A 13475-nucleotide genomic window follows, 5' to 3' on the forward strand; every position below is an offset into this window, starting at 1 on the left:
GTCAGTGAATGCTCTCTGGTAGAGTATTTATTGCGATTAGCCATGTTTCAGAATAATAAAAGTGCATTACAGAGTCTCCTTCTTAGCATCTTTTCATGTGTTCTGCACATCACCAAAAATGAAGGTGTTAGTGTTTACCGATATTCCAAGTGCCACAGGAATTTCTCCCTGTAGAGTAGCCGTGACCATGGTAACTGTTCCCAGAGCCATCATCGGTCCATTAAAAGACCCACACAATCTGACAGAGGCCAAACCAAAACACTAACACCAGTGCTAATTTTTGTCCAGGATTCTTTGGTGTATCTCTAATAAAACAGCAACGGCACTGCACTTCATGGAGATTAAGCAGGATGTGAAATAGTTATGATATCAGTAGGTTGTATCGGTGCTCTTACCCCTAGTTCTATTGGCTTGCCCTTCAACAACATCCTGGTTTTGTAAGGCACGTTTGGCTTGGCCTTGCTGCACTTTCCCTTGCTGGGCTCTGGAGAACATAGAGGCTCCGGGTTCTTCAGAGGGATGATTTCGGTCACCAGCCGAACCCCATGAACAACAGTGGTCACTGTGGCCATTACTCAGGTTCTTTGGGCCCTAGCAAGTATCAACATACATTAAGTACAGGTTGTGCAATCAGAGATGCATTTTAGTATGTTTGATTTTAAATAATTGAGCTATTAACATTGTTTGCACTTCATTAGAACATTCAGTGCTTCGTTCTCCCTGCAAATATGCAGCTTGTTGTGTTAATTCAGAACAAAGAATAGGAGCCTGAATAATTGAAATGTATACCTCATGTATGCACTTAGTATGAGCTTAACAAGGTTAAGCTCTTCAGCTCATTTAATTATGTGCCGACCATGTATTCTACTCATAGCGGAATTCCCATGAACTCTAGATGATGTTGAGTTTGAGAAGAATTTGAGGATTGTCCTTATGAGCCAAAAACAAATCTTCGTTACCTTTATATTTGTTACATATTTTGACTCCAGTTATAGTTTCTCTCGCAAATGGGGGACATAATTTGCAAAAAGCTAAAGTGTTTTCGCTTACCAGTGTTTTTCTTACTTTCGTTTTCCCCATTCAGAGAAAATTGGAGGGTTTGCAACTCCCACCTCAGACTATTAAGTCCTCCGTAACCATTGAATGACATTGCACTGGTACATGCACTGGGTTACCCAACAAAAATGAGGATCGTCTGCCCTACTGTCCCAATTCATCTAATCCCTACTGATATTGTGGCGTCGGTGAAGAGAGCGAGAAAGTAAACATCGCGCTTTCAGAACAGGAAACTCTGACCTTTTGTCTGACTGCCGTGACATAAAAGTCTTTAGCGGGTTAAGCAGGTAACCAGCTATTGAAACAGCGCGAATGGGTTGGGGGTTAACATAAATACCCAGAAAAGAAATGGAGTAGCTAACAGCACAACATAAAGCTGTACAACAAAAACATTAAGTAGTAATTACAAAAGAACAGAAACATACACAACAACGCATTAATTTAGCAAATAACTACATTAACAAACGCGCGTGTGTCCGGCAGGAGGGTCTTGCTGCAGATGTGCACGCTCAGCCTCTGTGACGTCACGCGCACAATGTCAGACGGTCCAGCGGCAGGGTAACGTTTGACCGCTTCGCGAGCATCTTAGAACAGGAGTTACGTCGCCACCGGATTTCCCTTTTCCATCTACGATAACCATATCGTTACTGTATCCGTTTCCCGCATATAACATAGCTAAAGGATTCCATGAGTTTCAGCAGTGGCCCTTCTTGCTAATAAAACCGACACAATATGTTATCGTCCTGGTAGGTTTTATTTTGTAAATTACCATATTATTTCATTTCATTATTATCTTAGCAGAATGACAAGGCTAAAATCCATTCCAAGTAATTCACGTACGTTGTCTGCTATTTTCGGTTATTAAACCGACAGGATATTTGTTGTGGTTTTAATTTTCCATATATTATTGAATTCTATTATATTTACATGACAAACCTAAATTTTCAGTCTGGTTTTCATACATTTACATTTTTATCCAAAGTGACTTACAATTATGACAACACAATTTGAGCAATTAAGGGTAAAGGGGCTTGCTCATGGCCCAACAGTGGCAACCTTGTGATTACTAGTCAAGTACCTTAACCACTGAGCTACCACCACACCCATATATAACACTGCATGAATTGTAGACTTCAGATGTAATTCCACATACATTTTAATTAAATCTCAGGCTCAGTTCAATCCGCATTATTTATGTAGACTGCACACTATTCACTACATTCATGTATTCACTACATTCATGTAAAGACTGTGTGTGTACACATAACCCAAACTACTTATGTACTGCGTAAAAGGTTAATGTTAAACAATTATAGTTAAACAAACTAAAAGGCCACCATCTCCCTGATATAGTAATATCAGTGAAATTCTTGCATTTTGACATGTTTAATTGCCTACTCTTAGTACTATTTAAATGACACTGCAGTATGAGTATGTCTCACATTTTGGAAGTTAAAGCAAAATGGCTCAAGAGTGTCATCTCTGTCCTCTTGCAAAAGCATGTCCAAATTCCAGTTATTTAGCAGAGCCTCAGTTGCTTCATCCTTTTGCATACACAGCATGTATGGTAGCTCGACTGCATGTACGAAATAATCCAAGCATCACTGGCTAAATTAAAGACAGAAACATGGGGACAATTAAGTTATACAATCATCCATGATAAATAATCTAATATCTTTTCATATCTTTATGTATTGAAATGAGTTCATTTATGTATTGAAATGACTCCTAAATTCCATGCATTCCAAAAGTGATGTTCTTTGCCGCCTGAGTGTTTGTATCCAAACAAAATCATGAAAAGCAGCAAATGGATGAAGCTTCTACGTGCAGAGAAGTGTCGTATGGAATTGTGCGATCGATTCACGGTTTGGATAGAGTTATTGAGCGTGAAAGCAAACTATTGATAATGAGCCCCTCCCTCAAACAAGCCCAGAATCTGTTTTGGGTGCAGACTCAAGTATTCAGCACATGTGAATCCTGGCCCCATCTAGGTGGTGTAAGCATCGCAGCAGTGTACAAAAAGTTCTGGATCCAGTGCATCTTTTTTACTCCAAGATGCCCACCAAACAACCCCAGAATGAGTGGTAAGCCATGGCGGGATTGTGTGGTGTTGCATCTGACCACACAGGTTCCCCCTAACATGTCAATGTGTCATGGGATCCACTGAATGTGTCTGGCGCAACTTACCTCATGAATGCTGGAGGTTGCGGTGCTCTGCTCTGTTTTTGGCATTCTGCTGGTCTCCTGCAGGCAGGAGAGGCATGAGAGGCTGTCTGCATTTCCATGTAGATGACCACCTCAGTGTTGTATAGCGAATAGTATTCCTGGGGATCCACCACCACCCACCTGACGACCTGACCCTCAGCGTTTTTGAATCTCATGAACCAGGTCAATGAGGCAGGCACGATCAGTCCTCAGCCCCGAATGGCCATATAGGGTTTTACCAAAATTCTGGCACCCTGCAAATATAGCCAGTAGCTCTCTACGAGTTACAGAATAGTTCAGCCCTGCTTTGCTGAACCATCGGCTGTATTAGACAACCACTCACTCCACACCTTCTTAAATCTGAGAGAAGACAGCATCAATGCCACTGGTGTCAGCATCCACCATGCTGGTGTCAGTACCCACCAAGAAGACTGAGGAAATGCCAATACCAGCACTGGAAAAGTGCTGGAAAACGTTCATGGGCTCTTCATTTCACTGGAACACAGCGCCTTTTGCAGTGGCAATGGGAATGAAGGCTAAAATATCAGCAAAGCTTCTTACACACTACTGTAGGACACCCGGCCCAGGAAGGGAAGCAGCTCTTCAGCCTCTCACGGAGCTAGCCATTGGCTCTGATTGCTCTGAGCACTTTTGCTAAATGCAGCAGGGTGTCATCAATGCTGGGTATACGGACAAACAAATTGTCCAAGTATACCACTCTCCACCCTCTCTGCAGCTCAGCTAGTGCTCACTCCATAAACCTCTCAAAGGTAGCTGGTGCTTCACAGAGCCTGAGCGGCATAAGGAGTGAGCGCCACCTGCCAGTGGCCAATGCGCAAATTTGGCAAACCACGAGGAGCCAGCTAAGTGATTTAAAGCATGGCCAGTACAGCGAAGTGTGTAGGAGTCAGTCTTAGTAATGGTGTTCAGCCATTAATAGTCTACTCCAAACTGCCAGCTGCCAGCGTGAATGCAACAATGCTCATCCAGCTGTTGTTTAACATTGATGGGGGTGTGATAGAGCTTCCAAGTGTTGTTCCCATTGTAGTAGGGCAAGTGCATCTTCCCTCTACTCTAGCTATCTGTGCTATGCTCATCGCTGGCTATGGGGCATTGCTGCAGCTCTCTGAGACAACTTTTCCACAGGTCATCTTGATCTTGGCTACTACAATGGCGGGGGCAGGCAGGGTGCTTGGTACTCCGTTCCTGTTGCACATCCTCGCTTCTCCCATCTGTCCGCATTGGACATGGTTGGCACATGCTATGTGGAGGAGCAGGTTTAACACTCGCTACCCCTCACATGTGGCCCTCAACTCTTCGGCCATCTGTCGCTCTTCAACACACTGCCAGACTTCCTCTAGTTCCACAGCCACATCTCACTTAGGAGGGATAACACAAAATTTAGAAAAGCAATGGTTCATGAAGGCAATTTTTTGTGAACAATCTACAACCTGCCAATCTTGTGTGAGTTACACAGGGCATGAGCTGAATCACATCAAAAACACGGGCAGTGGTAGCTCAGTTGTTAAGATACTTGCTTTGTAATCAGAAGGTTGCCAGTGTTGGGCTCCTGAGTGAGGCCCTTAATCCTCAATTGCTCAGATAGTATTCTGTCATAATTGTAAGTTGCTTTGGATAGTGTCAGCTATAACTGTAATCCCACAGTTTGTACTGAGAAGATTCTTGTGAGTAGCAGTATAAGTTGTATCCTTAAACATCATGAATTCTAGAGGGACTTCAGCCATGCATGCAGGTCCTGGAACATCAAAAGATATTGAGATATTAATATACCGAGAGCCACTTTAAAACAGTCTGTGGGAGTGACTTCTGCTTTCTGAAGGACTACCATTGTGTTTCCACAACAAACAAATAGAAAAAAGCATGCCAAAGTCCTCCTGTTTCTCTCGATCTCTGTCACTCTCACACATGCGCTTATAGCTGGTGTTTTGGGGTGCCATTTGCTGTTTGGTCCATATTTTTCGGATTCAAACTCCATTTCAGATCTGGTCCATTAATTTCCTGTGTTTTGCTGATGTTATCAGTTCAGGACAATATCAAGGCTCATCCAAATCCACTTAACAGCTTCTTGCTCACTATCATAGATTCTAATGACTTTTTTTCTGTTATTTGTTTGCTGTAATACATACCTTTCTTTTGTCTTGTAGCTCTCTCCATCTAGATTATGTTACCTAGCTGAACATGTATCACATATAGATCTAGGTGTAAGGTATAACCACTGTTTTGCTTGGTAGTGGGTTTGTGCTTGTTTTTGTGTTAGTCAGGAAGTACATGTAGTGTTGTGTGTTTTTGATTTGTCTGTTTCCACAGTTCAGGTAGCTGTTTGTTTTAGCTGTGGTTGCACCTGTAGTTGAGACTCACTTGAAGATATTGTGAATACCACGTCTTGTTGAGGGTATGTGCAAGTTTTACCACGGTGTTCTGTTTTGGTGTCTTTCCAATATACTTATCCCATTTACATATGTATTCTATTATGTATTCATTCATCCATTCAGTTATGGTCTGTGCCATAACTGGGAGTAACACACATAGGTCACACAAATATATATGAATACAAGATCAAATTGCACATTTTCAGTCTTCAGGTGGAAACCACCTTGATCCACAAGCAATGAATGAATCAATAAAACAGATAAATGACTATTTATACATAGTAATCACTGGACAGACATGCGCACACATAAAAACCTTGACAGGTATACTTTAGGGAGTATAATAATTTCATACTAGTCAAGTCCATCTCAAAATCTATAAAAATCCATAATACTTTTATATATTTACATATTATATGCCCAGAATGATCTCCCCCGTCGCAATGAAAAACTTTTAATAAAAGACTAGTTTTAAAGTTGTTTTATAATACAGCAAGAAAATTGGCCCACCTATTCATCCACTCTCTACTGCTTCTGTTCTTGAAGACTCCATAGTTCAGATGGCAATGATGCATGCTTATGTATAGTCATATATTATGGTCATCATAACATTTCTTCACCCTAAGGCTTAGCTTGCACTACTTATCCTAGAGAGTTCATTACATTCAGGGCTAGCAGTACTGCGGCTCTGTCTCTGCACACAGAATATGCTAACAGCAAGCACGCACATACATAAAACAAGCAGAAAGGAAACCACTACCATCTCAACATAGTAGTTCTTTGGCTGCGTGAGAGGTAGACTGCTATTCAAAGTGTCTTCATCCAAAGAATGCACTGAGTGATTTGAGGAACCCAGGGAGTGAGGCTTCAGCGAGAAAACGGCCAAGGTTCTCTGGAGACCCTGCTTTTCAGAGACGCAGTGGAACTCCACAGCAGTGTTTGGAGTGACGAGCACAAGCAGGTTGTCTTTTCGCTGCTGTAGGTAGTGCGACTGGGGTACGATGCTGTGATTAGAGAACCTCCAGCTTACGCGTTCTAGGCCGGAGCTTGAGGCACATGGTAGCATCACCCACTCGTAATGATGGGCATGGATCACCTCTGGATAAGGGACACAGAAACAAACACTGGCAGAATGGCAGACTACTCAGTTCAGTGCTTCACAATAGAAACTTTGGAATGTAAAACTGAAAAGAGTATTTACTTCTTGGGACAAGTGTGCCACTTTCTGAGTCTTTACACTGATCTGTGAAATTGCCATTCTCCACATCCTGGCATCTGTGTTCCAGCAAACGTGCACACACACACACACACACACACACACACACACACACACACACACACACACACACACACACACACACACACACACAGAGACCAATGGAGATGGAGAACATTGCACAAATTTTAAATGTTCTAAATCTCATCTATTACTAAAATATGTGTAGAGTAAAAAAAAAAAAAAGTATTGGAATGCACCCATTATGTGTGCTGTGTCTAAGAGACTACCTGAAAAACCTTTCAGGTCATTATCCAGTAAACTCACAAATTAGGATTCACGTTGTACAGTTGGATACACTTTTTGCTCTGTGAGTTCCAGCCACAAAATGGGTCCTGAGCCAACACACACTCTGCACAACTGGAGTAGAAGGAGCAGTTTGACACAGGCACCCTAATCACACCTTCCGAGGAGCCAACAAACACCATGCCCTATATGGGAACACCAGAATCTCTCTTAAGGCATCAGACATTAGCGTAAAGAAGTGTAAGGTGGCCACACAGTGCATGTCGGCAGACCTTAACCTATCATCTCTTCCAGTTCCCATCACACCTGCATGGCCAGCTAGGGAGATAAGTACTGCATATCCAAATTTATTTTATCTACACAGCAGTGACAGGACTGTGATCACAAACGTAAAGCAAAGATCACTGTGGAACTGGTATTCAAGCACCATATTTGAATACCTCTAGTGGAAAGCCTTGCTGTCTGGTTTAGCTGTACTTGGGCCTGGAACAGAATGGGGCTCTTTGAAAACTGGGCGAGGTATGTATTGAAATAATGATGATTGTAAATGGTGTGGAATGCTTTAAAACCTTGGCGATGGAGACAAGGATGCTTTTGATGGTCTGTGGTGACTTGAAGAGTTGGATTGCCTCGATGATGTGATATCCGTCTTTTAGCAAGACAATTTTGTGAAGAAATCCACTCTCTAGAGAGATGATTTCCAAGAGGATTGAAAAAGTTAGCTAGCTAGCTAAGTAAATAACTGTAAGAGAAAAGAAAATTGATTTTGTAATAGGATTGTCTCAGCCAAAATGGATATTTCCTCTTGAAGTTCCCTCACCGGTAAGCAGGTAAAGGATGGTGTACATGCGGCCGTTGGCAGCCTGGACTCTCTGTGCTGTGATGCGGCTGTACAGCTCCTCTTTGGATGTTAAAAGCTGCTTATGTCCCACAGCCTGTATATTATTAACTGTTAGGAAGGATTTTTTCACCAAGTTCAGTATATGGTCACTGGCATTATGTAACCCACACTGCAAAAGAAGATATTTCATTATTACAATTACATTTTAGACTTTCAACATTGAAGGTGCTGAAGATATAAGGTAACGTATGATAAGACAAAAATTGTAAGATAACATAAAGGTAAGATATGTCAAAAAATTAGACCAGGTTACTTTGCCCAATATAGCGTCTCTGTTACGTTGCACTTTCCATTCACCAGTTTCCACAATGTAAGTTTTATAATTTGCTGAGAACGCTGCTTTAATATCTGCTAGTCTAAAAGCACACACTGCTGACTGGCCAGATGTCAAAGCCCTGAGGATGAGCAAGAGAGAAAGACAATAAATAAAAAATGGCACATATACAGTGTATGCATGACCTTCAGAATCAGGTTACTGAATAAATAGAGGGATTTGTATAGACCACTGAGAGGTGAAGATGCCGTAGAACAGTGTATTATCAGGGGATTTGGCATCAGCCGCTGGCACCGTTACAATGTCCTGGAGCAGATTAAAAGGCAACTGCTCCTGCGCCTGGCATACAAGATGAGACTTAGCAAACGATGTCCAGCGCTTCTGAAGGACCCGTTCGCCACCGTTGTCATCCTGCAAAATGAGTCTTAAATAAATAAAACACATTATAAAAAATCTTTTGACAGTGTGACATAATATCACGACCAGATGTGATGTTAAAAGCCCAAGTGTAACGGCCAAGTGTAACAACATTTAAAGTAACACATAAAGTCTTGACTGAAATGTTTGATTCCCCTGTGATGCTTGACAGCACTTTAAGTGAAAGGGAACCTGACATGCATTTCATGTGGGACGACCTTCACATATCGTCATGTGTCATAAGTTCTGGGCTTTTCAAACAGGGTTATGTCTAATACTTGCTCGCGAGCTCCATATACTTGCTCTCAGGTCACATTATGTTATCAGTTCTGCCTGTCTTGGTTTTCAAACTTGCTTTGAACTCTTCTCCAGTGACCAGAATTTTGGGATCGGTTTCACCGCAGAGGACACATGTAGTCCTGTGATTCTGGCTAAAATATTACTAGAAAACAGTTGCTTTATGCTGCTTCTTGGGGGCATGCGGATGCAAGTGCATCCCGATGTAGTGACAGAGAGAGATAGTGATTTGGCCACAACAGCAACAACCTACCGGGTGTGCTGGATTTCAGAGTATAAGCATTTAACAGCAAATAGCTAATGTACAGCAGTACCCAGATGAGAACGAGGAGAATGGCATGCTTACGATACAGACTTGGGCCACCCGTGTCACAGTGAATTTGTTCATGAAGTTGTACTCAGTTCCAGCTTCCCTGAAAAAAAACAGCACCTTCCCCTCGCTGGGAATGTAAGAGGAACTGATGAATGTAGCACCTAGCAGGAAAAAAGAGAGAGTGCTCATCTCAGTGTCATGGCTCGCCGCGAGCAGGGCTTAAAATGGCAAAAGTTAGAGGAAGACAAACCTTTTTGTACTCTAGAATTATCTGAAAGTTGTAGGTCGTTTTTGTCATCACTGAAATAGCGGGAGATGACAGGCGTCTTTCCAAAATAGTCATTTGTTGTGGCAGTATACAGTTTTCCATCTGTAGGTAATGGCAAAAAAAAAAAGAAAAAAAAAGAAACATGAAATGACACTTAAAATCATCCCCAGAGTGCATCTCAAATTCAAATGCAGAGTTCTTTTACTACGATCTCAGTGTTTTCTCTATGCAGACAGGCGTTTAATGTGTAATGTGTTTACACAAGAATGTAGTGTGTTTTTCTCTTCTGTTGATGTGTAATAAGATGCCGCCTAGATTGTGAACCGAGACCGTACAGTCTGCATCCCACAGGTCCTCACCAACAACAAGAGCTGTGCTCCTCTCACTTGCGTTGTAAGGGCAGTGACCTTTGACATGCTCTGGCTTTTTACTGACCTTCAAAGAATCTACTGTCTAAGAGAGTGACATTGGGTAAACTGAGGTTAAGCCATACATATCAGCAGAAAACCAGGAGAAAATTTGCTACTCAAATAATAGGACTGGGCCTTACAAGAATTGTATATTGAGGTTTAAATGCCCATGATCCGCAAGCATACAGATGAGTGGAGTTGATAAATTGCAAAATTCGGATGAAGTTGGCACAATTCTGCAGAGTTGGAGGGAAAAAAAACTAATCACATACCCACAGAACACATTAATTAGGTGACCTTAATATAATCTTTAAATCAACCTTTGATTTTTAAGGGAGAAGAGAAATTAGCCAAATAGCATCCGATGTTAATTTAAACATTCACTGAAATATTGAAATAACAGAAAACCATTATTCAGAAATGTAGCCCAAGATAGTGACCAGTATATGACTTTTTGAATAAAAATAATGAAACACACCACACCTGGTTGAACGCCAAAGAGTTACATTCAGGATTTTTAGGTGCTTCCCAGTCGAACTATAAAACATAAATTCATGTTATCCTAGTGACATATCTATAAAGTAAACTGTAAAAAAAAAAAATGAAATTACTATCTATGACTTCTTAACAAAAAGGGAAAGCTTAACAAACTCAAGGATCAAAGAAAGCTCGATTGGGATGTAATTTGTACATTATAAATTATAAATTGGAACCTTGTTTTTCAGTGTGATGCCATCAGACTGACTGACGTCTAAGGACAACACAGTGTCGCGACCCCCAACAAACAGTGTTGCAGCGTCTGGACTTAGCAGCAGGGTGGTAGTGTTTTGCACATCGCTGGCATTAAATCGCGAAAGCACTCGGCCTGGGGTTCCTGTTTGGTGGAAAGCATGACTGCTGCTGCTATGAAGCAACAAACCACAATACAAGATGATCTTTTCTTAGCAAAGCTGAAAAGAGTTTAAACAGTGAACACCATGCATAGGTACTATGTTTACCAATCAAGTGAAGGTTCTAAAATTCATCTCACAAAAAAAAATGTATTAACATATTACCACTATTACCACTATTTTTAATAAGTGAACTCTTTTTTCATAATTATGAATTTAAATACTTCTAATGTATAATTTTCATCTATTAGTAAAATGACTGAGCACATTTAAGCCAAGCCATTAAGAAATAAATCATAAATGCCAGTTACTCTGAGTTTATTGAGAAAAGGCTAGTCTGCTGTTATAATTATTGAAAATAATTTACCTGTTGTGTTATACTAATATTTCAGAGTTAATCCACAGAACAACTGAGTCATAGTGTCATAAGAACCTTTTGACTGGGTGATCTCTCTTCTTACTCAAGTCAGTATATTGTATGACTTGCTAGTTTGAATCACCCATCCTGTAAAGGGGTGGGGTGGTCTAGAAGTTTCAGAGAAAGCTCTAGTGTTATATGAGATGCACACATGCTCAGCAATACCACAATTTCTTTTTGGTAATTTTTTATCAGAGCTGCTAAAAGATGATTGATCATTATCTTATCAGCACAAATTATGTACATAATTATTATGTACAAATTATGTACATAATTTGTCAATTTTCTGTGAGACTATGAGCATTGTAGATAGCACTATTTTCTAATATCTGTGAGACATTATAGTTAACAAAATTATATGTGCTAGAACCTAAGCATGAGCAGAGGGTCTTTTTGTTAGATTTTGCTCCAACTTTAGTAAAATCAATATCTTTCAATCTTGATGGACATGAACATGTTGACATAACATTCAGTTGTTTTCAACATAGTGATGGTTTAGTACTGGGTTAAAATGGAAATGAATGATGGTTTGAATTACATTAAATCACATTTGAATCACATTAAATGCTTGACTTGGAGTTCATGAATCTCATTTGAGTAAGTAGAAGCTAAGATAAACTTAATCAGTTTGATGGATGAGACCTTTTACCGATAATTGTTTATTGTTACAATCTCTGCAATCTTTTCAAATACATCTCGACACTTCCAGCAGATTTAAATATGTTGTGCCTCAACTATCACAGTAACACAGACCTTATCTGAGGCTGTTTAGTCTATCTCTTTACAGGCCAGTGTGAAAAAAAACTTCACTTTAGGTTGTTTTGAGCTGGCTAACAATTCTTGATAGAATTTTCTGTTACTTTCCTACTTTTTAATGTACCCTTTATATTTAAGAAAGGAGGCAATGGCAAATAATAGAATAAGGATAATAAAAAAGTAAATACGCATAAATAAATTGGGTAATTTTGCTACTAACCAAAAAGAAAGGAAGTCCGGGGTGTGATGGTTTTTGAGAGATGCAGTATTCCGAAAAGGAGGACACAAATATTGCAGAATCCGTTAACACTCGTCATAGTGAGGAGAACCAGCTAGAAGGACTGCAAAAGAGACACACAATATTTCCAGAATAACAGAACAAGAAACTTTAGCAGTGGCCCACTTCTTGTTATCTCTACACTCATGAACAGGAAGGAAGGTGCTAACTGCAGGTTCATAGTTCATGTACTTCAAGTGCACGGCAGCTTGGCTATGTGTGAAATACAGTGTCATCAGAAACAGAAAAAGTCTGACCGCAACTGACAAGTGGCATACACACACACACACACACACACACACACACACACACACACACACACACACACACACACATTTTTTTTTATTGGCTGCTGCTTCTCATTGGAGTGACTGATTTGAGTGTAAAAGCTGATTTGTGCCTGTAAAGCATTCTTGAGTTTGAGAAAGGCACTATATAAATAGACTAACACTACTACTATATATAGACTAACACTACTACTATATAAATAGACTAACAGTACTATATATATAGACTAACATACTATATAAATAGACTAACACTACTATATATATATAGACTAACATACTATATAAATAGACTAACACTACTATATATATAGACTAACATACTATATAAATAGACTAACACTACTATATATAGACTAACACTACTACTATATATAGACTAACACTACTACTATACAAATAGACTAACACTACTACTATATATAGACTAACACTACTACTATATAAATAGACTAACACTACTACTATATATAGACTAACACTACTATATATAGACTAAAATACTATATAAATAGACTAACACTACTATATATATATAGACTAACATACTATATAAATAGACTAACACTACTATATATATATAGACTAACACTACTACTATATATAGACTAACACTACTACTATATAAATAGACTAACACTACTACTATATAAATAGACTAACACTACTACTATATATAGACTAACACTACTACTATATAAATAGACTAACACTACTACTATATATAGACTAACACTACTACTATATAAATAGACTAACACTACTACTATATATAGACTAACACTACTACTATA

At 39.7% G+C, this 13475-nt stretch overlaps 1 protein-coding gene across 2 annotated transcripts; it reads right to left on the bottom strand.

Annotated features, from left to right (window-relative positions):
- Window positions 1-5907: 5907 nt before the first annotated feature.
- Window positions 5908-12596, bottom strand: LOC113571150 (semaphorin-4A). 2 transcript variants are annotated; one of them, XM_026999946.2, is made up of 14 exons: window positions 12338-12596; window positions 10767-10927; window positions 10537-10590; window positions 10194-10289; window positions 10003-10096; window positions 9626-9745; window positions 9409-9536; window positions 8578-8759; window positions 8328-8469; window positions 7994-8183; window positions 7743-7858; window positions 7195-7358; window positions 6853-6926; window positions 5908-6749 (listed from the first exon to the last, which is right to left on the bottom strand). In XM_026999946.2, the coding sequence occupies exons 1-14, from the start codon at window positions 12432-12434 to the stop codon at window positions 6280-6282; spliced, it is 2088 nt and encodes a 695-aa protein (XP_026855747.2). In that variant the 5' UTR covers window positions 12435-12596; the 3' UTR covers window positions 5908-6279. The 2 variants fall into 2 exon arrangements, with proteins under 2 accessions (XP_026855747.2, XP_026855748.2); XM_026999947.2 differs by lacking the exons at window positions 10003-10096; window positions 10194-10289; window positions 10537-10590; window positions 10767-10927.
- Between the last annotated feature and the right edge of the window lie 879 nt (window positions 12597-13475).

Source organism: Electrophorus electricus, chromosome 10, assembly GCF_013358815.1.
Source record: "Electrophorus electricus isolate fEleEle1 chromosome 10, fEleEle1.pri, whole genome shotgun sequence".
NCBI classification, from domain to species: domain Eukaryota; kingdom Metazoa; phylum Chordata; class Actinopteri; order Gymnotiformes; family Gymnotidae; genus Electrophorus; species Electrophorus electricus.